This window comes from Rhagoletis zephyria, unplaced genomic scaffold, assembly GCF_001687245.7.
Source record: "Rhagoletis zephyria isolate East Lansing unplaced genomic scaffold, Rhagoletis_zephyria_1.1 Rzeph_scaffold_00280, whole genome shotgun sequence".
In the NCBI taxonomy this organism is placed as follows: domain Eukaryota; kingdom Metazoa; phylum Arthropoda; class Insecta; order Diptera; family Tephritidae; genus Rhagoletis; species Rhagoletis zephyria.
The window spans coordinates 93747-121334 of record NW_016157364.1 but is presented as its reverse complement, the minus strand read 5'-3'; the positions used below and the strand labels follow the sequence as shown (position 1 = coordinate 121334).

Below are 27588 nucleotides of genomic sequence, written 5' to 3'. Positions count from 1 at the left end.
CTCTACGAAGCGTCAAAGATATTGCGGATCACAATGCCAGCGTTCATTGGTTTCTGTGTGAACAAAAAGCTTTCTGCTGTCTTTGCTACTTAACTTGACGCAGACAAAGCGCATCCATATATACATATACATATATGTCTGCAAAACGTTCTATGTCCTTATTACCTTTGGTGCTTAATTGATCTGTTATCTGTATCCGATTCGCTTCTGGCAATCGTTTATCTTCATAAGCCAATGGTAGTCAGTTTTATCATTCGTTTTTTAGGGTGTAACGATTTGCAGATGCATTCCGGTGCAAGTAAGAGACCATCTAAGTGTCAAGGGTACTAATAGACATAGACCGTTTTGCAGTATCACCGACGATATGTATAAATACTGTAGTAGATACAAGAGCGCCACATCATCGTTTTTCCCCTGCGAATTTCATCATACACGACGACTTCTACTTTTTCCACAAACATTTTTAAATTCTTAGAAAGCCCCTCAAATCAAATTCTTGCTCCCCTCTCCATCTTACTGATAACTCCTCAAAAAATATACTGGAAAATTTTAAAGTTCTAACTTGTTTTGTTTAAGCTTATTTGAAACATTCTACGTCTGATTTTTCGTTAATAAAAAGAAAATTATAAAACTTACCAAATTCGTACCTCTTCACATGCAAATGCAACGTGAAAATTACAACAAAAGCAAATTAACAAGCAAATAAAGTGTAAGCAGAGAAAAAGTATGTAAGTAAAATAGTGGTGGGGTGGAGGGTCATTTGTGTCGATCTCATTGAACGAATGCGTTTTGTTATGTATTTAATTTCAATATACATACATCTGTACATCGTATGTATGTACATAGTTTTTTGCAGCGCTTTAGGGGATAGATAAATAGATACGTATGTACATATGTATGTAGATATCAATAGAGTAAGTACGTCTATTGCGCACTAGTGGGAGCTTGGAGTCTAGCTTGTCCCTGTTCCTAGAAGATGGGACCTTACCTTTGGCAAAGCGCTCACTCGCGAAGTTTAGGAGAGTTCGCCTTGCCGCTTGTTCAACAGTAAGATGAAGTGGCTACAGTTCAAGGATTATTTCCAGCGCTACCTTCGGACATGTGCTCCTAGGTTCAGTGATACAAACACGTCAGACATTGAGTCTTGGCGAGAAACCTGCGTTACTGTTGCCAGAGTAGTCATGGAAGCCAAAGCCACTGCCACAAAAGTTATTATTGCTCTACATACAATCATGATGGGGCCCATCACCAGTATTTCATCACGAGACATTTGCACATCATCAGCGCTCTCGTAGCCTTGGAAGTACACGCCTCAACATGAGTCCTCCACAGGAGTTTTTGCGAGTTAATTTGGCTCGCTCCGGTTACGTAGACCCAATTGTCGTGGGAATGGCGCAATTTATATACTTTCATCTCCTGTGGTTTGGAAATAAAAGAGTTATGATATTTATAATACGTTACGTTTTGCAGTTCTGGAAAGTACAAGAATAGTAATTTTACATAAGCAGACTGTGCCCTCGCCACGTATTTTAATTGTTTCCATTTCCCATTAGATAAGCAGCGTCGCCAGTTAATGCAATATACGATAAGCAGAACACCAGTATCAGCTGTTTTTTGTGTTTTATGAATAAATTATTTACTTTCATACATATCTATGTACATATATAGATGTAGCCATATACATATATATAGATATGTATATAAACGTACTTAGCTAAATATATAGAAACATATGGAAATTTATTTTTATATATTTGTATACGTACGTACATATATGTGTACATACATACATGTGTACATACATTATCTAGATAATTTCATAATTTCCAGGGGCATTATTGGGATATTATGGTGAGCAGTGGACAAATTTTTCTGGCAGTGTTGTAAAGCGCTAAACGAAAGTGATCACTGTGATTTTATTAAGAGAAAAGCCAAAACTGAATAGGCAAATGATTCATTTTATTTTGAAAAAAAAAAAACATTCTGCCGAACAATTTAATAGACAACATTTAACTACAAAATAAAAAATACTCGGGGACTACAGCAGGATTCAGTATAATATTTAGTTGAAATGGGCCCCTTTCATGGCGCAATAAACAGGTGACATAATAAAACAGCTTTCCCTCTTTATTTTCTGTCCCTTTACTTAAACTTTGTACAAGGTGCACATAATTAATCGTCTAATTTTGTTATGGATTAACTTTTGTATTAAAAAAAAAAAATTATTTTGAGTGATGGAAATCTTTATTTTTTCTATTAAAATATGAAGTTCACGCCGAACGACGCTTGCGGCGTTTAAACGAGTCAAGCAATAAGCTGTTTGACGTTTTTACAGGAAAGTCCTATTTTTGTTTCGGTTATTTTTGGTTGCAACTCTCTTTTTACTCTCGCTATAGAGAGTAATTTTCCTATGTGACATTTTTACAGGATTTTCACGAAAAGGACCGGATCAGAGCTAACTCAGGGTTTACACCGGACAATACTGTCATGACAATAGCAATCCATGCACATTTTTTCACTAATACATGCATACCTTTCCATTGGAACAATTTTGACAACTTAAGGCCCTGTCTCCACAGGAAAACACTGATGTCGTGATAACCATGTCACAAAATAGTTTGACAGCCATATTTTCATTTTGAAAGAAAGCGTGTTGGTGGTAACATCGATGAAATTTTGATATTAAATCAAAATAAAAATCTGTTACCTATTGGATTATTTATGAATACGTTTTAGGAAATCATTCAGCAAGTTTTTTAAAAATTTAAATAGTTTTACACACCGAAATTGAGAAAATGTTGTCTAGTGGCGTCATGCGGCAAATGCTTATTTCAAGACATCAAAGTGCCCACACACAAAAACTTGCAATCATATTGCTCGTCTAAATGACAGTTGTTAGGCCATCGGTGTTTGCCTATGGAGTTCTGCGGTAAGCGAAACGCACATTAGCACGATTCACACGTTGCGAATCCGCAGAGCTATAATTTACAACAATGCCACCGATATATTTTAATGAGCTAGCGCACTCTTGCACGATTCTGTCGCTGCGAATTTTTCGAACATTCAGGCTGCGTTTCTTTATACATTCCGGATAATCCAATTTCACAGCCGGAATAAACAGAATGCGTTTGAAATATACGTCAACATATCATCAGGAACGTTCTAAAGAATAAATAAACAAAAAAGTTTATTCCAAACGTTCAGAATGAATAAAGAAATGCAGTCTCAATGTTCCCCTCATTTGACGCGTTCGAAACGCGGCTTGCAGCATTTTGAAGGCGTCAAAGAAGAGGAAGAAATGTGTCATAGCAATAAATTCAAAGAAAAAAAAAACGTCTGATGTCCAAAAACTAATAGAACACGTTCGTAATAATACTATTTTTTACGATTTGAACACGCCGAGTGCACAAATACAAGAAAAAAGGGAAAATTAAGTGAATTGTACATCAGAATTCGACGCGAAAAAATGCGCAATTGCGCACGTTTGCGGATTCGAAGTTAACAACTGAATTCGCAACGTATTCGCAGCGTTAGAATCGCGCTGTGCGCTGCGCTTAATACACATATCTTCATTGTCCTGAAAGCATTGTCCAATGTAAACGCGCCGTAAGTTACGTAAATGCAAGGAAAAAGTCAAGAAACGCAGCTTCGCGCTAGTTACCAACACTCCACGAAAAATATCCCACTCACGCGAAAGAGATAGAAAACCGATGAAAATTAATTTTTCACAAATACGCAGTTGGCGAATGTGATGTAAAAACAATTATTTCCAACAAATTTCAACTGCACTTCATATGTCACGATCAAACCACGCACTAAATTCGTAAAGTAAGCAAAGATTTTAATGCGATTAAATAAAGTAGTGCGGAAATGGCAAATAATTTGAAAGCCGAACAAAAACTGTGCGAGAGGGATAGTAAATGTGCTCTTTGTTGTACATAGCGGCCATTGCGCCCAACTTTCCAGGCAGATAAAGGAAATTATATATTTTCCCCTATATTCGCCCATTGCTATAAATACGGAGAATTGGTATGACACTGCTTAAACGATATTAGACATTTGTGAATTAAACACTTTGAGGTTTACCAGCGCTTGTTGATAGTGATAATTTTCTGTGAAAACTAGTGAGCTTTGAAATATATATAAAGGGAAAGAAAATATTTTTAAGAAAATAAGCAAACGTGAGCAGAAGAACCATCAATTAATTATATTGAAAAACCAATTTCTGTGTAAAAAAAGAGGTTAAGGTGAGTGAGTTATGCAAATACATATGCATTATTTCTTAATAAAATTGTGAGAAGTGCATTTATATAAACTAAATTTTCGTTTTGGGCAGTTGAATAAAAGTAGAATTGTGTCTACATGCAATTTGCCTTGCGCTTGTGAAATCAATCGATTTTCCGCCTTGCAAGATGGCGTCGTGTGTCCCCATTCAATGCATGAGCCAATCGCAGCTCATGATTCAATGAGCATACATATTTATGTATATACAGTGGGGAGCAGAAATAAGTACAGGGTGGTTTTTGTTAAATATTTGCAAGGTTTTTAAAGTAAATTTTAAAAAATTTTTTTTCATAAATTGTTTTAGCCAAAACTATGTAAATGAAACTGCAACTTTATACAGCGCTTATAAAATTAACAGTTTTTTTTAATTAAAATTTCGACTTTCTCCTGGTTTTTTGGAATTGCAAAATCGTTCTGATTTTAAATAATCGGCACTAATCTATTAATAATGTCGGTTGGGAATATGGTATATTTTTCAAATTTCCGGGTTCAGCTGCAAACAAAAAATATCTACGAAACATCTCTGCAAAAGGTGTTCGCCTCTTCTTCGGCAACAAAGTAGAATTTTACTTAGTGAGGGTTATAATCTCTAAGCCACGCCCCTCCGCCCCGCAAAATCGTTGTACAAATAAGTAAAATTTCCCTTTTCTTTCTGACGGCTTTTGCATTTTTCTCTTTTCAATTTATAAAAACGCGTTGAATTTTTTTATTTTTTTTTTTTGCAAACGATAAGAAATTCATGTTTACATATGTATGTACATATATCGAAAAAAAAATCAAAAGTCCACGCGATTTTGCAACCCTTTAACTCGCACTTATACTAAAATTTAATGGGCAACCGAACTGCATTCTTAAAATAATTCCAAAAAAATCTGTTAAAAAATGGAAATTATAAAAATTTGTTAAATTTTTACTTAGTCCTGTATAAAGTTTGATTTATGTGTATGGTTTTGTTTAAAGCATGAACCATATTTTTATGAAAAACTAACAAAAAAAATTTCTTAAAAAACCTTGCAAATATTTAACAAAAATCACCGTGCTCTCATTTCTGCTACTCACTATGCATATACATAGTATGTATATACAGTGGTGGAGGAATAAATAGGCACTCGACATTTTAACAAATTTTTCCTGTTTTTCCTTTGTGTACTATTTATTATGTTCTTTATAAAAAGTATAGCTCATTATCTAACAAAAACCGTATAAATTCATATTTCCAACTTTATGCAAAAATTTCGCAAAACGGCCTAAATTTTTTGTTTAATGTTTTTGATTATGGCGTTATGGCCCATTCAATTTTAGTAGAATAAAGCATGATAAAAATATTTATAAATATTTGTATCATGGAATAAAGTGCAGGTTTGAAGTTCCTGAAAAATCGCGTTGATTTTTTATAATTTTTATTCTGAATGTATTACGCACCGTTTTTTCATACAAAAAAATTGTTTGTATGGAAGAAAATGCGTAAAAAAATTGCCAAAAATTAACGCATTTTTTTAGCAACTTAAAACTTGCACTTCATTCCACTCAAATTTAATGGGGCTTATAACTACATACTCAAAAAATTCTAAAAAATCTGATTAAAAAGTTGAAAATTTAGCAGAATTTTTGTAATTTTTGCACAAAGTTTGAAATATGAATTTATTTGGTTTTTGTTAGATAAAGGTAAAAAAAAATTATAAATTTGAAATAAACGAAAGAAAAAATAGGCAAAATTTGAAAAACTGTGTCCCTATTTATTTGTCCACCACTGTATATACTTATACATACATCTATATTAAATTAATCGCTTGTATTTTTTCTGGCTGAAAATTCGATAGTGTAAAAAAGGATGAGTCATCGAATAGATCTTTCTGGAATTACAATAAGCAATCGTATCAAGTGTTCAATCATTTGTCTTTTAATCTGTAAAGTCATCTAGGGCTATTTCGTCGACAAGTAGGCTTGCATGTTTTATGTATTTATAAACAAAGCAGCATTTTCTGCTGTTACCTGGCTGATTGTTTTCGACATCTGTAGGTCTAAACGACTAAAATATTAAAAAAAACTAATCGATTTGTTTATTTTGTTCGTGTATTTTGCAGCTCTCTTTCAAAAATGCAAATCTTCGTGAAGACTTTGACTGGCAAGACCATCACTCTGGAGGTTGAACCATCCGATACTATTGAGAATGTAAAAGCCAAGATTCAAGACAAAGAGGGTATTCCACCAGATCAGCAACGTTTAATCTTTGCCGGCAAACAATTGGAAGACGGACGCACCTTGTCCGATTACAACATCCAAAAGGAGTCTACACTTCATCTGGTTCTTCGTCTACGTGGTGGCATGCAGATTTTCGTCAAAACTTTGACGGGTAAAACCATCACTTTGGAGGTTGAGCCTTCCGATACCATTGAGAATGTCAAAGCTAAAATTCAGGATAAGGAAGGAATCCCACCAGATCAACAACGTTTAATTTTCGCTGGCAAGCAGTTGGAGGATGGACGCACATTGTCTGACTACAATATTCAGAAGGAATCTACATTGCATTTAGTTTTGCGCCTACGTGGAGGTATGCAAATATTTGTTAAAACATTGACTGGCAAAACCATCACTCTGGAGGTTGAACCTTCCGATACTATCGAAAATGTGAAAGCCAAAATCCAAGATAAGGAAGGTATCCCACCAGATCAACAGCGTTTAATCTTCGCCGGCAAGCAGCTCGAAGATGGCCGCACCTTGTCCGATTATAACATACAAAAAGAGTCTACCCTGCATTTAGTCCTGCGTCTCCGTGGTGGTATGCAAATCTTCGTGAAGACCCTAACTGGCAAAACTATCACCTTGGAGGTTGAGCCATCAGACACCATCGAAAATGTTAAAGCCAAGATCCAAGATAAGGAAGGTATTCCCCCAGATCAGCAGCGTTTGATCTTCGCCGGCAAACAGCTTGAAGATGGCCGCACCTTGTCTGACTACAACATCCAAAAGGAGTCTACTCTGCATTTGGTCCTGCGTCTTCGTGGTGGTATGCAGATATTTGTGAAGACCCTAACTGGTAAAACCATCACGTTGGAGGTTGAGCCATCCGACACCATTGAGAACGTCAAAGCTAAGATCCAGGACAAGGAGGGTATTCCTCCAGATCAGCAGCGTTTAATCTTCGCCGGCAAGCAACTCGAAGATGGCCGCACCTTGTCCGACTACAACATCCAAAAGGAGTCTACGCTCCACTTGGTTCTGCGTCTGCGCGGAGGAATGCAAATCTTCGTGAAGACCCTGACTGGCAAAACTATAACCTTGGAGGTTGAGCCATCCGACACCATTGAAAACGTCAAGGCCAAGATTCAAGACAAGGAAGGTATTCCTCCAGACCAGCAACGTTTGATTTTTGCTGGTAAGCAGCTCGAAGACGGGNTACCATGCCTCGTTTTCCAAAATTACCCGCTGATCTCCGTAACTATGTATGTATGTATATATGTATATCAAAAATATGGTTCATTGTGCTCTAAAAAAATCTGTGTGCAAGATTAAAATTTTTGGTCAACATCTTAGGCTCGCCCATGTCCATCAAAGTTCAGGTGCTAAAATAAAGTTTCTCTTAGCTTACTTAGAGCCTCTGCAAAAAAGGTCCATATACCAAATATGTAGGACTAATACTTCCAAAGATAGTGGCAATTTTAGTAAAAAAATAATAATTATCTAATTTATTTATTAATTTTTATTTTTTTTAGCACATTCAACTTTGATAGACTTGGGCGAGCCTAAGATATAAACCAAAAATTTCATCTTTCCCACAGTTTTTTTTATGGTTCTGCTATTACCAATCAAAATTCCAAAAAGCGGATTTTCGGCCCACGCTAATATATATGTATGTATGTATATATGTTTGTATGTATATCTGTAACAAAAAGTAAATATATGGAGGCGTATGGAGGTATTTACATATACACATCTGCCAAAAATTATAAACAAAGCGCTTCCTCTACGAAGCGTCAAAGATATTGCGGATCACAATGCCAGCGTTCATTGGTTTCTGTGTGAACAAAAAGCTTTCTGCTGTCTTTGCTACTTAACTTGACGCAGACAAAGCGCATCCATATATACATATACATATATGTCTGCAAAACGTTCTATGTCCTTATTACCTTTGGTGCTTAATTGATCTGTTATCTGTATCCGATTCGCTTCTGGCAATCGTTTATCTTCATAAGCCAATGGTAGTCAGTTTTATCATTCGTTTTTTAGGGTGTAACGATTTGCAGATGCATTCCGGTGCAAGTAAGAGACCATCTAAGTGTCAAGGGTACTAATAGACATAGACCGTTTTGCAGTATCACCGACGATATGTATAAATACTGTAGTAGATACAAGAGCGCCACATCATCGTTTTTCCCCTGCGAATTTCATCATACACGACGACTTCTACTTTTTCCACAAACATTTTTAAATTCTTAGAAAGCCCCTCAAATCAAATTCTTGCTCCCCTCTCCATCTTACTGATAACTCCTCAAAAAATATACTGGAAAATTTTAAAGTTCTAACTTGTTTTGTTTAAGCTTATTTGAAACATTCTACGTCTGATTTTTCGTTAATAAAAAGAAAATTATAAAACTTACCAAATTCGTACCTCTTCACATGCAAATGCAACGTGAAAATTACAACAAAAGCAAATTAACAAGCAAATAAAGTGTAAGCAGAGAAAAAGTATGTAAGTAAAATAGTGGTGGGGTGGAGGGTCATTTGTGTCGATCTCATTGAACGAATGCGTTTTGTTATGTATTTAATTTCAATATACATACATCTGTACATCGTATGTATGTACATAGTTTTTTGCAGCGCTTTAGGGGATAGATAAATAGATACGTATGTACATATGTATGTAGATATCAATAGAGTAAGTACGTCTATTGCGCACTAGTGGGAGCTTGGAGTCTAGCTTGTCCCTGTTCCTAGAAGATGGGACCTTACCTTTGGCAAAGCGCTCACTCGCGAAGTTTAGGAGAGTTCGCCTTGCCGCTTGTTCAACAGTAAGATGAAGTGGCTACAGTTCAAGGATTATTTCCAGCGCTACCTTCGGACATGTGCTCCTAGGTTCAGTGATACAAACACGTCAGACATTGAGTCTTGGCGAGAAACCTGCGTTACTGTTGCCAGAGTAGTCATGGAAGCCAAAGCCACTGCCACAAAAGTTATTATTGCTCTACATACAATCATGATGGGGCCCATCACCAGTATTTCATCACGAGACATTTGCACATCATCAGCGCTCTCGTAGCCTTGGAAGTACACGCCTCAACATGAGTCCTCCACAGGAGTTTTTGCGAGTTAATTTGGCTCGCTCCGGTTACGTAGACCCAATTGTCGTGGGAATGGCGCAATTTATATACTTTCATCTCCTGTGGTTTGGAAATAAAAGAGTTATGATATTTATAATACGTTACGTTTTGCAGTTCTGGAAAGTACAAGAATAGTAATTTTACATAAGCAGACTGTGCCCTCGCCACGTATTTTAATTGTTTCCATTTCCCATTAGATAAGCAGCGTCGCCAGTTAATGCAATATACGATAAGCAGAACACCAGTATCAGCTGTTTTTTGTGTTTTATGAATAAATTATTTACTTTCATACATATCTATGTACATATATAGATGTAGCCATATACATATATATAGATATGTATATAAACGTACTTAGCTAAATATATAGAAACATATGGAAATTTATTTTTATATATTTGTATACGTACGTACATATATGTGTACATACATACATGTGTACATACATTATCTAGATAATTTCATAATTTCCAGGGGCATTATTGGGATATTATGGTGAGCAGTGGACAAATTTTTCTGGCAGTGTTGTAAAGCGCTAAACGAAAGTGATCACTGTGATTTTATTAAGAGAAAAGCCAAAACTGAATAGGCAAATGATTCATTTTATTTTGAAAAAAAAAAAACATTCTGCCGAACAATTTAATAGACAACATTTAACTACAAAATAAAAAATACTCGGGGACTACAGCAGGATTCAGTATAATATTTAGTTGAAATGGGCCCCTTTCATGGCGCAATAAACAGGTGACATAATAAAACAGCTTTCCCTCTTTATTTTCTGTCCCTTTACTTAAACTTTGTACAAGGTGCACATAATTAATCGTCTAATTTTGTTATGGATTAACTTTTGTATTAAAAAAAAAAAATTATTTTGAGTGATGGAAATCTTTATTTTTTCTATTAAAATATGAAGTTCACGCCGAACGACGCTTGCGGCGTTTAAACGAGTCAAGCAATAAGCTGTTTGACGTTTTTACAGGAAAGTCCTATTTTTGTTTCGGTTATTTTTGGTTGCAACTCTCTTTTTACTCTCGCTATAGAGAGTAATTTTCCTATGTGACATTTTTACAGGATTTTCACGAAAAGGACCGGATCAGAGCTAACTCAGGGTTTACACCGGACAATACTGTCATGACAATAGCAATCCATGCACATTTTTTCACTAATACATGCATACCTTTCCATTGGAACAATTTTGACAACTTAAGGCCCTGTCTCCACAGGAAAACACTGATGTCGTGATAACCATGTCACAAAATAGTTTGACAGCCATATTTTCATTTTGAAAGAAAGCGTGTTGGTGGTAACATCGATGAAATTTTGATATTAAATCAAAATAAAAATCTGTTACCTATTGGATTATTTATGAATACGTTTTAGGAAATCATTCAGCAAGTTTTTTAAAAATTTAAATAGTTTTACACACCGAAATTGAGAAAATGTTGTCTAGTGGCGTCATGCGGCAAATGCTTATTTCAAGACATCAAAGTGCCCACACACAAAAACTTGCAATCATATTGCTCGTCTAAATGACAGTTGTTAGGCCATCGGTGTTTGCCTATGGAGTTCTGCGGTAAGCGAAACGCACATTAGCACGATTCACACGTTGCGAATCCGCAGAGCTATAATTTACAACAATGCCACCGATATATTTTAATGAGCTAGCGCACTCTTGCACGATTCTGTCGCTGCGAATTTTTCGAACATTCAGGCTGCGTTTCTTTATACATTCCGGATAATCCAATTTCACAGCCGGAATAAACAGAATGCGTTTGAAATATACGTCAACATATCATCAGGAACGTTCTAAAGAATAAATAAACAAAAAAGTTTATTCCAAACGTTCAGAATGAATAAAGAAATGCAGTCTCAATGTTCCCCTCATTTGACGCGTTCGAAACGCGGCTTGCAGCATTTTGAAGGCGTCAAAGAAGAGGAAGAAATGTGTCATAGCAATAAATTCAAAGAAAAAAAAAACGTCTGATGTCCAAAAACTAATAGAACACGTTCGTAATAATACTATTTTTTACGATTTGAACACGCCGAGTGCACAAATACAAGAAAAAAGGGAAAATTAAGTGAATTGTACATCAGAATTCGACGCGAAAAAATGCGCAATTGCGCACGTTTGCGGATTCGAAGTTAACAACTGAATTCGCAACGTATTCGCAGCGTTAGAATCGCGCTGTGCGCTGCGCTTAATACACATATCTTCATTGTCCTGAAAGCATTGTCCAATGTAAACGCGCCGTAAGTTACGTAAATGCAAGGAAAAAGTCAAGAAACGCAGCTTCGCGCTAGTTACCAACACTCCACGAAAAATATCCCACTCACGCGAAAGAGATAGAAAACCGATGAAAATTAATTTTTCACAAATACGCAGTTGGCGAATGTGATGTAAAAACAATTATTTCCAACAAATTTCAACTGCACTTCATATGTCACGATCAAACCACGCACTAAATTCGTAAAGTAAGCAAAGATTTTAATGCGATTAAATAAAGTAGTGCGGAAATGGCAAATAATTTGAAAGCCGAACAAAAACTGTGCGAGAGGGATAGTAAATGTGCTCTTTGTTGTACATAGCGGCCATTGCGCCCAACTTTCCAGGCAGATAAAGGAAATTATATATTTTCCCCTATATTCGCCCATTGCTATAAATACGGAGAATTGGTATGACACTGCTTAAACGATATTAGACATTTGTGAATTAAACACTTTGAGGTTTACCAGCGCTTGTTGATAGTGATAATTTTCTGTGAAAACTAGTGAGCTTTGAAATATATATAAAGGGAAAGAAAATATTTTTAAGAAAATAAGCAAACGTGAGCAGAAGAACCATCAATTAATTATATTGAAAAACCAATTTCTGTGTAAAAAAAGAGGTTAAGGTGAGTGAGTTATGCAAATACATATGCATTATTTCTTAATAAAATTGTGAGAAGTGCATTTATATAAACTAAATTTTCGTTTTGGGCAGTTGAATAAAAGTAGAATTGTGTCTACATGCAATTTGCCTTGCGCTTGTGAAATCAATCGATTTTCCGCCTTGCAAGATGGCGTCGTGTGTCCCCATTCAATGCATGAGCCAATCGCAGCTCATGATTCAATGAGCATACATATTTATGTATATACAGTGGGGAGCAGAAATAAGTACAGGGTGGTTTTTGTTAAATATTTGCAAGGTTTTTAAAGTAAATTTTAAAAAATTTTTTTTCATAAATTGTTTTAGCCAAAACTATGTAAATGAAACTGCAACTTTATACAGCGCTTATAAAATTAACAGTTTTTTTTAATTAAAATTTCGACTTTCTCCTGGTTTTTTGGAATTGCAAAATCGTTCTGATTTTAAATAATCGGCACTAATCTATTAATAATGTCGGTTGGGAATATGGTATATTTTTCAAATTTCCGGGTTCAGCTGCAAACAAAAAATATCTACGAAACATCTCTGCAAAAGGTGTTCGCCTCTTCTTCGGCAACAAAGTAGAATTTTACTTAGTGAGGGTTATAATCTCTAAGCCACGCCCCTCCGCCCCGCAAAATCGTTGTACAAATAAGTAAAATTTCCCTTTTCTTTCTGACGGCTTTTGCATTTTTCTCTTTTCAATTTATAAAAACGCGTTGAATTTTTTTATTTTTTTTTTTTGCAAACGATAAGAAATTCATGTTTACATATGTATGTACATATATCGAAAAAAAAATCAAAAGTCCACGCGATTTTGCAACCCTTTAACTCGCACTTATACTAAAATTTAATGGGCAACCGAACTGCATTCTTAAAATAATTCCAAAAAAATCTGTTAAAAAATGGAAATTATAAAAATTTGTTAAATTTTTACTTAGTCCTGTATAAAGTTTGATTTATGTGTATGGTTTTGTTTAAAGCATGAACCATATTTTTATGAAAAACTAACAAAAAAAATTTCTTAAAAAACCTTGCAAATATTTAACAAAAATCACCGTGCTCTCATTTCTGCTACTCACTATGCATATACATAGTATGTATATACAGTGGTGGAGGAATAAATAGGCACTCGACATTTTAACAAATTTTTCCTGTTTTTCCTTTGTGTACTATTTATTATGTTCTTTATAAAAAGTATAGCTCATTATCTAACAAAAACCGTATAAATTCATATTTCCAACTTTATGCAAAAATTTCGCAAAACGGCCTAAATTTTTTGTTTAATGTTTTTGATTATGGCGTTATGGCCCATTCAATTTTAGTAGAATAAAGCATGATAAAAATATTTATAAATATTTGTATCATGGAATAAAGTGCAGGTTTGAAGTTCCTGAAAAATCGCGTTGATTTTTTATAATTTTTATTCTGAATGTATTACGCACCGTTTTTTCATACAAAAAAATTGTTTGTATGGAAGAAAATGCGTAAAAAAATTGCCAAAAATTAACGCATTTTTTTAGCAACTTAAAACTTGCACTTCATTCCACTCAAATTTAATGGGGCTTATAACTACATACTCAAAAAATTCTAAAAAATCTGATTAAAAAGTTGAAAATTTAGCAGAATTTTTGTAATTTTTGCACAAAGTTTGAAATATGAATTTATTTGGTTTTTGTTAGATAAAGGTAAAAAAAAATTATAAATTTGAAATAAACGAAAGAAAAAATAGGCAAAATTTGAAAAACTGTGTCCCTATTTATTTGTCCACCACTGTATATACTTATACATACATCTATATTAAATTAATCGCTTGTATTTTTTCTGGCTGAAAATTCGATAGTGTAAAAAAGGATGAGTCATCGAATAGATCTTTCTGGAATTACAATAAGCAATCGTATCAAGTGTTCAATCATTTGTCTTTTAATCTGTAAAGTCATCTAGGGCTATTTCGTCGACAAGTAGGCTTGCATGTTTTATGTATTTATAAACAAAGCAGCATTTTCTGCTGTTACCTGGCTGATTGTTTTCGACATCTGTAGGTCTAAACGACTAAAATATTAAAAAAAACTAATCGATTTGTTTATTTTGTTCGTGTATTTTGCAGCTCTCTTTCAAAAATGCAAATCTTCGTGAAGACTTTGACTGGCAAGACCATCACTCTGGAGGTTGAACCATCCGATACTATTGAGAATGTAAAAGCCAAGATTCAAGACAAAGAGGGTATTCCACCAGATCAGCAACGTTTAATCTTTGCCGGCAAACAATTGGAAGACGGACGCACCTTGTCCGATTACAACATCCAAAAGGAGTCTACACTTCATCTGGTTCTTCGTCTACGTGGTGGCATGCAGATTTTCGTCAAAACTTTGACGGGTAAAACCATCACTTTGGAGGTTGAGCCTTCCGATACCATTGAGAATGTCAAAGCTAAAATTCAGGATAAGGAAGGAATCCCACCAGATCAACAACGTTTAATTTTCGCTGGCAAGCAGTTGGAGGATGGACGCACATTGTCTGACTACAATATTCAGAAGGAATCTACATTGCATTTAGTTTTGCGCCTACGTGGAGGTATGCAAATATTTGTTAAAACATTGACTGGCAAAACCATCACTCTGGAGGTTGAACCTTCCGATACTATCGAAAATGTGAAAGCCAAAATCCAAGATAAGGAAGGTATCCCACCAGATCAACAGCGTTTAATCTTCGCCGGCAAGCAGCTCGAAGATGGCCGCACCTTGTCCGATTATAACATACAAAAAGAGTCTACCCTGCATTTAGTCCTGCGTCTCCGTGGTGGTATGCAAATCTTCGTGAAGACCCTAACTGGCAAAACTATCACCTTGGAGGTTGAGCCATCAGACACCATCGAAAATGTTAAAGCCAAGATCCAAGATAAGGAAGGTATTCCCCCAGATCAGCAGCGTTTGATCTTCGCCGGCAAACAGCTTGAAGATGGCCGCACCTTGTCTGACTACAACATCCAAAAGGAGTCTACTCTGCATTTGGTCCTGCGTCTTCGTGGTGGTATGCAGATATTTGTGAAGACCCTAACTGGTAAAACCATCACGTTGGAGGTTGAGCCATCCGACACCATTGAGAACGTCAAAGCTAAGATCCAGGACAAGGAGGGTATTCCTCCAGATCAGCAGCGTTTAATCTTCGCCGGCAAGCAACTCGAAGATGGCCGCACCTTGTCCGACTACAACATCCAAAAGGAGTCTACGCTCCACTTGGTTCTGCGTCTGCGCGGAGGAATGCAAATCTTCGTGAAGACCCTGACTGGCAAAACTATAACCTTGGAGGTTGAGCCATCCGACACCATTGAAAACGTCAAGGCCAAGATTCAAGACAAGGAAGGTATTCCTCCAGACCAGCAACGTTTGATTTTTGCTGGTAAGCAGCTCGAAGACGGGCGCACCTTGTCGGACTACAACATCCAAAAGGAGTCTACCCTCCATTTGGTCCTGCGTCTCCGTGGTGGTATGCAAATCTTCGTGAAGACCCTAACTGGTAAAACCATCACCTTGGAGGTTGAGCCGTCAGACACCATCGAAAACGTCAAGGCCAAGATTCAAGATAAAGAAGGCATTCCTCCAGATCAACAACGTTTGATTTTCGCCGGTAAACAATTGGAAGACGGCCGCACCTTGTCGGACTACAACATCCAAAAGGAGTCTACCCTCCATTTGGTCCTGCGTCTTCGCGGTGGTATGCAAATTTTCGTCAAGACTCTGACTGGCAAAACCATCACCTTGGAGGTTGAGCCGTCAGACACCATCGAGAACGTTAAGGCCAAGATCCAGGACAAAGAAGGTATCCCACCAGATCAACAGCGTTTAATCTTCGCCGGCAAGCAGCTCGAAGATGGCCGTACTTTGTCCGATTATAACATCCAAAAGGAGTCTACCCTCCATTTGGTCCTGCGTCTTCGCGGTGGTATGCAGATCTTCGTGAAGACACTGACCGGTAAAACCATCACCTTGGAGGTTGAGCCGTCAGACACCATCGAAAATGTTAAAGCCAAAATCCAGGATAAGGAAGGTATTCCTCCAGATCAACAGCGTTTGATTTTTGCCGGTAAACAGTTGGAAGACGGCCGTACTTTGTCCGACTACAATATTCAGAAGGAATCGACTCTCCATTTGGTGCTTCGTCTTCGCGGAGGCGCATTCTAAATTTAAATGGAAACAACCAAATTCAAAATTCAGAGTATTCATTGCATCTCGTTAATTTAGCTCTATTTTGTATTTTAACGCTTTAAATCAGTTCTGAGTAAAAATTGAAATATACCGTTTTTTATGTTTTAAAAGAAAATAAATTTTCTGATGCATTATATGAGGAAAAATTTGTTATTTTATTGGTTGGATCTGTTTGTTTATCTAAAGATGACTGGACATTTTCCTAGGTAGGTATTATTTCAGCATAGGAATGTAAAATATCTTGCAAAGCTGGTTTGAAAAAGTGGGCGAGGATAAAGATCTCATTTAACAATGGTTCGAATACAGCCTTGTTTTTCCTGCTTAGGCAAAGGTGGTATCTTTTTTCCTTGGAAGTCCGATGAGATTTGGCGATTTTAGAAAAGAGCAATGATTAGGCATATTTTGATTTTTTTCTTGCAAATGGGTCAGTTCGTAAATGCCTACTTCAAAAAACAGCGCTTTTCATTTCTAAACTTTAATTGTTGGAAATGTCCAGCAAATGCCTTATTTACGCAACTAAGTTCCAATTAGGCATTTAACCCTGGTTGCGCATATTGGGCATTTCCATCAATTATGGTTCAGAAATAAATGCGTCTGATGCTTAGGCTTGATGCATTTCTGAACACAGGGCCTGTTCGAGGCACGTAATAAAAACGGCAGTACTGCAGCGCTGATGAAAATTTGCATGACTCTTGCAACTTCCCAATTGATAAAACGTTGCCAAAAATCTAAACAGAACTTGATACTTTAATAATTCGCGCAACACGGCGGTTGTGATTGGAACTCGAACAAGCCCACACTCATAATCACGTTTAGACTGGATTCACACAGAGCAACTTTTATTTATCATTTTCGGCAACTTCTCTTTGGTGTTGCCCTTCGCGTTCACACAGCAACTATTTTGTACACAATTGTTGTCTGCTGTGAACCGCCAACTTGAATGGCTCAGACGAACGAGACCACAAAGCGTGTTGCCCGAGCACGAGCTACTCGTCGCCATTTCCCGCAAACTTCGAGTTGTCGCAATTGTTGCTGTCCGCAAACTTGAATTATAGCTCAGTTATGCATATTTTGCGCAGCACTGCATAGCATGTCATTTCTACATAGAAATCCAAACCAACGGACATGTACATAGGTAATGCCCCGCGATAAGTAGCCGTTTACACGCAAAGCGCATTTAACAGATTTCTTATGTGACAACTCTTATGCAATGCAAAGTATGTATAACTGAGGCATTACTCAGACGAACGAGAGCTCAAAGCGTGTTGCCCGTGTACCAAGGCGCATCCATATAAGGTGGTGGCAATTGCATATAAATAAAAGTCCCGTTTATTTTGTTATTGATTTTTGGTACATCAGGATGTTAAAACGAAAGGGAATAGGAGATAGTTTTCGCCATTTCGTTTTGTTGACATCCTAGAGTTATGCCATTTCGTCTTGGATGACATTGTCCCGTACTAGTGTAGAGACAAAAATTTGCAATCAGCTACAAGCTTCGAGTTGACGCAAGAAAAGTTTCCGTGTCTGAACATCGACTAAGCAACTCAGCTGACTAGCAGCTGTCATTCTTTATTTGAGTCTTTTGGAGATTCGTTTGCTGCTTTTGGCTCATCCTTGCTTTTGGTGCGTGTCGTGTAAAAAGCTGAAAATTCCAAGTTATAAATTCCGGTTCTATTCATAATAAAATGGCGGCACCAAAAACATACAACCTGGAAGCTGTGAAGCAGCATAATACTCCAGATGATCTCTGGATAGTCATCGAGGGAAAAGTGTATGATGTGACAAAATTCCGAAACGAGGTATTACAAAGATTAATGGACTTTAACTTGCGTACATTTATGTTCATGTGTGTATATAAATATGCATAAAATAGCATCCTGGAGGCGAAGAAACGCTGGACGAAGTGGCTGGTCGCGACGCAACACGTGATTTCCTGGATGTGGGGCATAGCCAAGAGGCGAGGTTAGCAAATTATTTAAAAATACGCAAGCCTACAGTTAGTTCTACAACAAAAATCCCAAAAATCTGAGTTCCAAATCTTGTACAAAATTAAAGAAAATTATGCGAAATTTCATTCAAATATTGCAATTTTTATTAAATTCTTTAGAAAAAAGTTGAGTACGCAGTTTTTTAACCCATTCAATTTTAGTACAATAAAGTGCAAGTATAAGGAAGCTAGGACCTACCATTGATTTTTGGTAATTTGTTTTTTTGTTTAAGGTGTCGCATATTTTTTCCATATGAAAAAAAAAAAATTATCGCACATTATTTTATAAAAATTTGCAGAATTTTTTTTAATTTTGCATAAGGTTTGGAACTCTGATTTTTGGCTTTTTTGTTGTATAATTAACCATATTTTTATAAAAAATTAGCCAAAAATAAAGTTTTTAAAAGTATTTACCGGTATTGTATAAAATTCGCTGTACCTAAACTTTATTGACCGATTACATAAATAAAATTGAAATTGCGTGATATTTTCTTTTCAGGCAAATACTGAAAAAGTACTACATTGGTGATCTGGAGGCCAGCGACTGGACAAGTAAATTACCAGTAAGGTAAGTGATCTGCTCCTTTTGATAGCATACAAGATATTGCGCTTGCATGTTTTACGTATTTAATTAATAAGTTAAATAAATTTATATTTCATGTCAATCTAAACTAACAAAAAATTGCGTGATAAGCACGTCATAATGGCAAAAGTGGGCTATAATTGATTAGAAAAAGAACAAAGACAAAAAATCTGCAAGGAAACCCGGTTTGGTGAAACTGCTAAATTTGAAAAGCAACAAGAATCTTGAAATGACAGTGCCTCTATTAGTTTGGCCGTAATTAACCACCCAAAAATGATCCAATCCTCTACTTTGCTCACAACAATCAATTCTTGGTGGCCATGCATGCAGTATATTCATTTGCCATAATTAAATTCGCATTGTATTATATATAAATGCGCAGCAAAAACAATGATCGCAATATAATAGTCCAATATTTACATATCCATATACATACGCATATACACATGTATAAATATTCAGACGATTACGTCATAATAGTAGAGGTTCTGGACAATTGTATGTAAATCATAAAGCTTCCATTTTGTGTATGCATTTGCAGTATTCATTTACTAAGGCCTGCTTAAGTGTTCTTCATAAAGCCATATAAATTCATAAAAACTCATTAAAATGCATCTCTTGATATTTGAACTCTTATCAAATTAAACTGATAGCCGTACGCCCTCTTGTTGCAAATATTTAAAGCCTCAACTGATAAACACCCCTATTGCGAGTCTCCACTATTAGTAGGTAAACGACTGTCAGTCGATTATCGATTATCCGTGGTATTCTCAAAGTCGTTTTCTCGTTCAATAAGTGAATGAGAATAGTTTATAGTCGCTCATCCTTCTACAAACAAGCATTTAAAATTAAAAGTTATTCACAGACGCTTATTGAACGAGACGCTTATTGAACGAGAAATCGAAATACCATAGAAAAGCTATAATCGAATAAGAGTCGCTTATCTACTACTAGTCCACACTCGAAATAAGGGTGAAATACTAAGCGTAAGTTTTATAAAATGGCTAAAACGAAAAAATACTTTTGTATGCCCGTTCCATCGACATTACTTTGGAAAGCGCTCTTAGACTATTCTTTATAAATATTGTAGCCTACTAGCTTTTATTATCACTTTCAATTAGGAACCAGTTTATTCTATTGTAATATTTGAAAACCCAACTTTGTACATATCGAGCTCTAACCGTGAAAATAAGGTTACCGACATTTCTGCATCAAAAATAAAAATTTGAGAAAGAATGTCGGTTACGTTATTTTCGCGGTTAGGGCTGGATATGATAATCATCGTGCACGGCCATTACTATACAATACAATATAGTTCATTATTAGTAAAATCCTAGGAGTAATAAAAATTATATCTTTTATAGTTTCAAATATTTTTCTACCAAAAAAGTAAAATTTTGTAAATCATAAAATCATGCGTAAGTTTAACCATAATTTGTATGCATGTTTACCTAATATAAAATGTTTAAATAGCTGTGATTACACTTTAACTCAAAACATCTGAACATCAACACTTTCATACGGCACACCTCGCGTTCGTGGGTTTTCTTTGTTTTTGTCTTTATTGGTTGCTTTGCTAAAATACGATTTTCTTTTACTGCTTCTCAAACATAAATCAAAACAGCACGCCATCAGTGTCACCTACAACACCAACACCACCAAGCCAGTCGGCAATAATTACGCCGGTAGCGACGGCCACGCCCACTGTTGGCAAAGAAGTTGTTGCACCGCCAGAAAAGCAATGTTGCACGCTCGCTTAAATCCGATCGCATGAACTATCTGCTTAATCTTTAAATGAAACCAGTTTTCGAATTGCTCTAAAAATTTATATATATGTTATAACACTTTACAAGAACTTAACGCATTTTTTAAACTCAATGTGTGTCGTACCAAATTCTTTTGGAATACTTTGTGAATTTTACTATGCCGTCGCTAGAATTTTAACACATTTTTTCCTCCTCAAATTCACAACAGACATATTTGCTGTGCCGTTGGAGCGTTCGCTACTGGTCTGCTCCTGGTTATCATCATTCGCAAAGTTTTAGCCGGCAAGTGAAACCAATAAAATTTGCAGCAAGTACAATGACACCGAAAATTTAATTAAAACGAATTGGAACTGCTAGCTAAAATGCCACAAATAACTCAACATTTCCATAAATAGCCTGACCTGCAGGAAAAGTGTAATATACAATATGTAGTCATAATTTTGTACAAGAGTTGTTACTTAGTGCAGTTATTAAAAAAAAAAAATGCACGTACGATACGCATTAATATGAAAAGTAAAAAATATTTATATGAAAAATCAAAAACAAGGGGAAATATATACGAAAATCCGGTTGGTTATTCCTCTTCATTTAGCGGAAGTTGTAACAACGGGAATATAAAATAAAAACCGTGTATGTATATATACGAAATTTCCATGTATTTCAATTCAAACTCTTTTATATTATTTGTGTGTGACTCATATTTATTTTTATTACTTTTATTTAAAAAGGTCTACATAGTGATTCGTTTGGAAGAATATATAAAATTTTAGTTCAATGCCAACACCATAAACGCTACACTTTAAATACCAATTTCTTCAAACTCAGTTCAAAGCTCCCAGCCATTCAACACTCTCCACAATTTATCATGCGAAATTTAAAACAATCATACGTCGTTAACACAGGTAAAGTCCCATATCTCTCGCGCATATCCTCCTTTTCAAGCTGCATCCATGAAGGCCTCGTTCAGCACCTTTAGATTGCGCTCATTCACCGCATCATGCAGCTCGCTGCGACCCATCAGCGAAATTACCATTTTCAATGTACTCCAAATGGACTCTGACATCTGTGCTTGACCCCCACCTATGGCACCCGCGTCGGCTGGCAAATCTCGGGTAGCTGCTGAGCTGTTTGCCTGCATATTCAGCGCTGTGAGCAGATGTTCAACCGCTTGCTTGTATGCCTTCAGATTCATGCAGCATACGCCGACGTTGTAGCGCACACGAATGAAACCCGGTTCGAGTTGTAGCGCCCGCTGGTATGCTTCCACTGCCTCTACAGAACGCGAGCCATTTGCTAAGCTGGCGCCTAAGCGGTTCCAGACCTTAGCATTCTGCGGATCAACGTGCAGCGCAGCACGAAAACAATCGACTGCCTTGTCGTACTCGGAGGATAGGTTGTAGAGCACACCCAAAGCTTCCTGAACGTCTGCGTCTACCTCCTGTGGATTCAAGCGCACCGCGTCGAGAAATAAATTCTGTACAGCTTCTAGTTTACTACCCGTAACCAGTGAGGAAGCTACACCGCCGCCATCAGTTTGCAATTCGGGATGCTGCTGTAATAGGTGTTTGTATTTCGGATTAACCTGCATCCAGTTGACCAGCATGCGGAGCGCTTGACTCTGCAGGCTCTCATTAGTGTAGCAGACGGAGAGTGCCATTAACACACGATTGTTGTCCGGTCGCAGCTCCAATGAACGCTTCAATGCAGCTATGCTTTGTGGATCCATTTCGTTCTCAGCCTGCGCGAGGCCCAACAGTTCCCATGCTTCCGCGTTTTCAGGCTCCTTCTTGGCAGCTGCTTCGAAGCAGAGTACTGCGCTTGGTATGTCGCCCCTTTGCATATACTCCTTGCCCTTCTCCAAAGCGTTTTCTAGCATAGACATCGGGTTTTCCTCGGTGAATTCGTACTCTTTGTAAGGGTCATAATTTTCGCTATATTCGGATAACCAGGGATGCTCAGAGCCCTCAGATAATTTTTGCCACTCATCCTGCAGGCGCTGCCAGAATGCCTCATTATAGCTGCTGGTAGATTGCTGTCTCTCTCGCGCACTCTCTTGATAATCTTTGATCCAGTTCTCGATATACTCGTTAGTTTGCGTTTGTGGTAACACATTTTCAGACCCTTCGTTGGCTTCCTCAAAAAACTTTTCTGTACTGGGCTGATAGGGCGGACAAATGGCAAGGTGCGGCGGCGGGAGCGGCTGAAGTGACATACTGGGCGCTCTAGGCAAATGCCCAATTAAAGACGCGGATGTGCCTGGTGCGTCTTCATCGAAAAACTCACGCACAAGAACCAGCTGCTGCTGCTGTGGCTGCATGTGCACCATTTGTGAAGCAGGGGCAGGCAATGACTTTTGCTGTTGCATGTTGAACTCCTTAAACCACTGATCCCTAGTTACATCGTCTATGAGACTTGGCTCCGGTTGACGATGCTGCACACCCATGGTATTTGCCTGTTCAATTTCACGCATCTCTTCTAGTAGTGCGTTCATTTGAAAAGACTGTGGTGGTGCGGCCACTTGTCCTAGAAATTCACTGACCATTTGTTCATCAGGTCGCATACTGCGTTCAAATTGGGCATTAGTGAAGCCTTCATCCTTACGACCGGCATCTCGCGTGAATTGGGCACCGAGTTGCATGAGCGGATTAACGCCACCACAATCGCCTTCAACAAGCTGCCTCAGCGACATCTTAAAAGTCGTGTAAATAGAATATTTAGTAAAATAGAAGTTGTACTGAGTTGTAGTGAATGTCGCCAATAATACCGAAGGACTGCAAAGGATTCTCTACTTGATTGATAAGCAAAGTCTAATGTCCACAACAAAATGTAAATAATTTTGACAGTTCCGATAAATAGCAACAATTACCAGCTGATTTGGAGATATCGATAAAGATATGTAGACTTGACAGTATCGAAATAAAGTCGATAATAAATTAACTGTTAATCGTTTCTTTTCCCTGATTTTCTTTAGAATTTGTTAATAGCTTTGTTTCTTAACAGATAATTATCACAAATTTTAACTGGATTCTGCTGGAAAGCGTTTCTTAACACAAAAAATTTGCAGAAGATAGCCAAAAAGAGAGCATGAAAAACCGAGAGAGCTGCAAATTTCTGCAAACGGAAATTTGCAATATATTTAAGAAGCAGCTGTTCAAAACGCACAAGGAAAAAGTTCGCAAGTTTATTTTACTTCGTTTTAATAAAACAAAATGAGTGCATCGTTATCAAAACACATTGAAATATTGCAGAATGTAAGGATTTGTGCATGCATTTGAAGGTGTGTGTGTGTGTGTGTGTGTGTATACTGTGATTGGAAATTGCTGCTACTTTTCGTTTCTTTACTTTTTCCTCTTTCGATCTCTTTGTGCGTAAAATTATACTCTTCGCCAACCTGCTGTCAACAGTTGTAAAAAGTTAAGAAACACTCCTAATATCAACTTAAAATTTTCGCAAAATCATGTTTTTTTTTTAAGCAATGAGAAGGCGTCAGCATACAACATTCTTTTATTTTACACGTATGTAGATTATTTTGGAAATCTTTAGCTATTTGTACAACGATTTAGGGGTGGGGCGGAGGGGGCGGGGCGTGCCGCCCCAGTAATGTCTATTTTGGTAACTGGGTGTTTTATAAAAATATCTTGTATATAAAAATGTATATACAAATTTTTGTAACAAAAATTTGCAACAAATACCATATTTCCAACCGACATTATTGTTAAATTAGTGCACAAATTTAGTAAATTAAATTTTTGTTACTGCTGTCTACAAGTGTGTAAAAGTTTTTTCATCCGGTTCACGCGTTTGGGCACAGCAACCCAAAATCGTTGTACAAATTCATAAAGAGTACCCGATTATTTTTCTAATATAGTTTCGCTTCATTTTGTTGGGCCCGAAGAATCCGTATTTTCGAATAAATTATATCCCAGTCGACATAGGTGCCAATTAAATGTCGTTTATTGTAAGGCGTGTCTTCGTATGCTGTGCGTCCATGAAGCATACGCCTATTGTTGAAGACAAAGACATCGCCAGATGCCATTTTGAACTCCACAGCCTCTGCATAGGCCAACTCGACGAACTTGTCGTAGGCTTCATACCAGGGTGCAACCTGCTCAAGTGGTACTGTGAAGTGACTATCGCGTTTGGTGCTGTTCTCATTGATGCGGTGATAACAGCCATCCACGTCCAAACTAACAATAAATTGTTAATTTCATGTGAATGCGTTTAATTTAAAATTAACGAGTGAATGCTTACCAAATCACTGGTGAGCGCCAAATATTATGAAACGCCACGCCATTGTCTTCGCCCAAGTCACACCAGTCAACTGGTGTTTTTACGAGTATTTCATAAAATTTTGGAAACTCCTTGCGTAATCTTTCTGCGGTGTAGAAGCCATCGGCCATAATATTACTGCCACCAAGCGACTCGGACTGTACATAGCAGTGTATTATATTGATTCCAGCTTTATATTCGTAATATGGCAAATCTGTATGTAGAGGCAGAGGAGCCATTAGGTAGGCGTAATTTCTGGCATTCTCTTTGGACTTTACCTCAAACTCTTCACTGTTCATTTAGTAAACGAAAATAATTAAATTATTAACGATTTCATAATGGAATTAATTACCCATAAGTGGTACGTTTTATAAAGCCTATATGTTCGGACAGTTGTCTGGCCACACTTATATCATGTGGTGCATTTTTTATAAAGCAAAAACCTATTATCGCCAGAGATTCTAGCCAAGCCAAAAGAGCTATAGATAAGTTTGGACTCTGTTATTCATGGTGGTATACACAACTTCAACTCACCTTCATCCTTTTCAATAACCTCTGTAAATTCGAAAGTACGAATTAGGTTTGGAAATTCCTTCTTTGACCACAACTGGCATGGTGGTCTATAAATCTCTTCAATGTATCGCTTGCGATTCGTCGGTGCAAAATCTCTGTTCCGCAGCCAGTCTAGCGTGAAGCTCGATCTATGGTCGTCCCACCAATCAATTGTTACTTTCTTTTGTTGGCAGACATTTATGCTCCGAATACGCGCCTCTACATTGGTACGTGTCCAGTTTGCTTGTCGACTCTTAGTATTCCTATGAAAGCAGGCGCTGCACTGACAGTTGTCGCGTAACCAAACACTGGGAAATTTTAAAGGTGAGCCAAGATCCGGTCCCTGCAGTACAACGACATTTCCTCCGGCCACAGACGCGGTAAGTTGGCGATGCAACGGCCAGCAGTTCCGCGTAGCGGTTAGTTGGTGAAAAATGCTCTTGATAAGTTGCCTTGTGAACATCTTTATATACCACTATACACTGTGAGACAGCTACATTAATGTGATATGTAAGTAATCGTACGTTGATTGTTGGGCTTGATAACGCGGTTGGGGAGAGAAAGTTCATTGCTTCTAAGCGTATATTATTATTTATATTACAAAAAGTGCTTTTGAGTATTGAAAATAAAAGTATGTACTTTATTTTAGCATATTTGCCTTATTAGAAATTATTCTCTGCGATATATGTATGAAAGCTTAAATATCCCGAAGTGCAGTTTAAATTTTAGTTCACGTTGTAGAATTTGTGTAGTAAGCGTCCATTTTCTTATACTATAAAAGAAAAACTGTCTAAATCCGCTTGCTATTTGAGCTTTATACCTAGAAGCTAACCAAGTTGTTAATTTTTCCTAAAGGCGTTGTTGCAATATGCTAGTTTTGTTTATGTTCCGTATTTTCATTTCCAACAGTAATAGATTCCACCACAGACTCGTCGTTCTCCAACCAGAATTTATGATCCGGATTTACTACATACTGACGCCTAAATCCACACTGGCGACATGTCAACTGCAAGCTCGTGTTTTCATCAATGTCTTCTGCAATCTTTGCAGATTTTCGACGCCTCCGACGAGAGAGTGCATTCAAATCAGCGGTGATACCCGGCTGCAACGCAAGGGAGCAACGCTTGCAAAACTGTCGTTTTAAGTCCGGATCACTGTGGTTGTATTGCGATAATTTATACGTACTATACATATATTCAAATAATACTAATTTTTTAAACAATTACTTACATCCTAAGCACAGCTTTTTTGCCAATGTTCCGACACAGCTGGCCATAGTAAGCAGCTAAAGTGTTGTTCCTGCCTGCCATCAACATGGATGCTTGATAGAGAAAATTCATTCGACTAAAGCATTCTTTTCCTTGAAATGCTTGATGTTTTTTGCCGGACATGTTATTATTTATTAACCACGCTATTACAAATGGAAAAATATGCACAAGCCAGCATAAGCTTAAAATTACGCTCTTCTTCTTCTTGAAAGACCCACCCAGCGTAAAAGACAAAAAGATTTACTGTACAATTTTCTAACGTGAAGAAATTCCTACGTTGTAAAAACAAGCGAAATTATATTTTATATTTATCTTGCGGTTTTCGCTTTGTGATATATGTATTTACATCTATAAAAATTGAAAGGAGTGGACTAGGCTTACAGGTCCTGTTGGCCTTTGTTTACAACTATTGTGAACAGCTGAAAGTGGTTGATTTCTGGTCATGAAAACA

The 27588-nt window shown here is 37.0% G+C and overlaps 5 protein-coding genes and 1 long non-coding RNA gene across 10 annotated transcripts; 3 read left to right on the top strand and 3 right to left on the bottom strand.

Moving 5' to 3' along the window:
• The first annotated feature begins 4026 nt into the window (after positions 1-4026).
• On the top strand, positions 4027-16812 carry LOC108358653 (polyubiquitin-C). Its single transcript, XM_017610095.1, has 3 exons — positions 4027-4247; positions 6369-7569; positions 14676-16812. The coding sequence occupies exons 2-3, from the start codon at positions 6382-6384 to the stop codon at positions 16686-16688; spliced, it is 3201 nt and encodes a 1066-aa protein (XP_017465584.1). The 5' UTR covers positions 4027-4247; positions 6369-6381; the 3' UTR covers positions 16689-16812.
• A 1419-nt stretch (positions 16813-18231) lies between these two features.
• On the top strand, positions 18232-21712 carry LOC108358650 (cytochrome b5). Of its 3 annotated transcripts, none has more exons than XM_017610092.1 (4): positions 18232-18511; positions 18586-18674; positions 19199-19267; positions 20907-21250. In XM_017610092.1, the coding sequence occupies exons 1-4, from the start codon at positions 18398-18400 to the stop codon at positions 21040-21042; spliced, it is 408 nt and encodes a 135-aa protein (XP_017465581.1). In that variant the 5' UTR covers positions 18232-18397; the 3' UTR covers positions 21043-21250. The 3 variants fall into 3 exon arrangements, with proteins under 3 accessions (XP_017465581.1, XP_017465583.1, XP_017465582.1); XM_017610094.1 differs by lacking the exon at positions 20907-21250 and adding an exon at positions 19394-20900 and having other exon boundaries at positions 18255-18511; XM_017610093.1 differs by lacking the exon at positions 20907-21250 and adding an exon at positions 21257-21712 and having other exon boundaries at positions 18257-18511.
• Positions 21713-21734: 22 nt separating this feature from the next.
• On the bottom strand, positions 21735-24047 carry Pex5 (peroxisomal biogenesis factor 5). Of its 2 annotated transcripts, none has more exons than XM_017610085.1 (2): positions 23915-24047; positions 21735-23737 (listed from the first exon to the last, which is right to left on the bottom strand). In XM_017610085.1, exon 2 carries the CDS (start codon positions 23735-23737, stop codon positions 21986-21988), a length of 1752 nt encoding a protein of 583 aa, XP_017465574.1. In that variant the 5' UTR covers positions 23915-24047; the 3' UTR covers positions 21735-21985. The 2 variants fall into 2 exon arrangements, with proteins under 2 accessions (XP_017465574.1, XP_017465573.1); XM_017610084.1 differs by lacking the exon at positions 23915-24047 and adding an exon at positions 23813-23908.
• Positions 24048-24486: 439 nt separating this feature from the next.
• Positions 24487-26639, top strand: LOC108358651 (uncharacterized). Its single transcript, XR_001846808.1, has 2 exons — positions 24487-24563; positions 26064-26639. It is a non-coding gene; the product is annotated as an uncharacterized LOC108358651 (long non-coding RNA).
• On the bottom strand, positions 24556-26357 carry LOC108358647 (gamma-butyrobetaine dioxygenase). The gene is made up of 4 exons (XM_017610088.1): positions 25852-26357; positions 25670-25796; positions 25300-25608; positions 24556-25235 (listed from the first exon to the last, which is right to left on the bottom strand). The coding sequence occupies exons 1-4, from the start codon at positions 26330-26332 to the stop codon at positions 24908-24910; spliced, it is 1245 nt and encodes a 414-aa protein (XP_017465577.1). The 5' UTR covers positions 26333-26357; the 3' UTR covers positions 24556-24907.
• Rpp21 (ribonuclease P protein subunit Rpp21) lies at positions 26493-27434 on the bottom strand. Of its 2 annotated transcripts, XM_017610091.1 has the most exons (3): positions 27100-27434; positions 26702-27023; positions 26493-26641 (listed from the first exon to the last, which is right to left on the bottom strand). In XM_017610091.1, the coding sequence occupies exons 1-2, from the start codon at positions 27258-27260 to the stop codon at positions 26741-26743; spliced, it is 444 nt and encodes a 147-aa protein (XP_017465580.1). In that variant the 5' UTR covers positions 27261-27434; the 3' UTR covers positions 26493-26641; positions 26702-26740. The 2 variants fall into 2 exon arrangements, with proteins under 2 accessions (XP_017465580.1, XP_017465579.1); XM_017610090.1 differs by having other exon boundaries at positions 26608-27023.
• Between the last annotated feature and the right edge of the window lie 154 nt (positions 27435-27588).

Coding starts and splice junctions, on each gene's coding strand:
- LOC108358653 (XM_017610095.1), top strand. CDS start 6,382: ATGCAAATCTTCGTGAAGACTTTGACTGGCAAGACCATCACTCTGGAG. Junction 7,570..14,675: donor GCAAAACTATAACCTTGGAG/GTTGAGCCATCC, acceptor ATCACTCTGGAG/GTTGAACCATCCGATACTAT.
- LOC108358650 (XM_017610092.1), top strand. CDS start 18,398: ATGGCGGCACCAAAAACATACAACCTGGAAGCTGTGAAGCAGCATAAT. Junction 18,512..18,585: donor TGACAAAATTCCGAAACGAG/GTATTACAAAGA, acceptor TGCATAAAATAG/CATCCTGGAGGCGAAGAAAC. Junction 18,675..19,198: donor GGGCATAGCCAAGAGGCGAG/GTTAGCAAATTA, acceptor TTTTCTTTTCAG/GCAAATACTGAAAAAGTACT.
- Pex5 (XM_017610085.1), bottom strand. CDS start 23,737: ATGTCGCTGAGGCAGCTTGTTGAAGGCGATTGTGGTGGCGTTAATCCG.
- LOC108358647 (XM_017610088.1), bottom strand. CDS start 26,332: ATGTTCACAAGGCAACTTATCAAGAGCATTTTTCACCAACTAACCGCT. Junction 25,797..25,851: donor GGTTATTGAAAAGGATGAAG/GTGAGTTGAAGT, acceptor ACTTATCTATAG/CTCTTTTGGCTTGGCTAGAA. Junction 25,236..25,299: donor TGGCGCTCACCAGTGATTTG/GTAAGCATTCAC, acceptor ATTTATTGTTAG/TTTGGACGTGGATGGCTGTT.
- Rpp21 (XM_017610091.1), bottom strand. CDS start 27,260: ATGTCCGGCAAAAAACATCAAGCATTTCAAGGAAAAGAATGCTTTAGT. Junction 27,024..27,099: donor AAAAAAGCTGTGCTTAGGAT/GTAAGTAATTGT, acceptor ATACAACCACAG/TGATCCGGACTTAAAACGAC.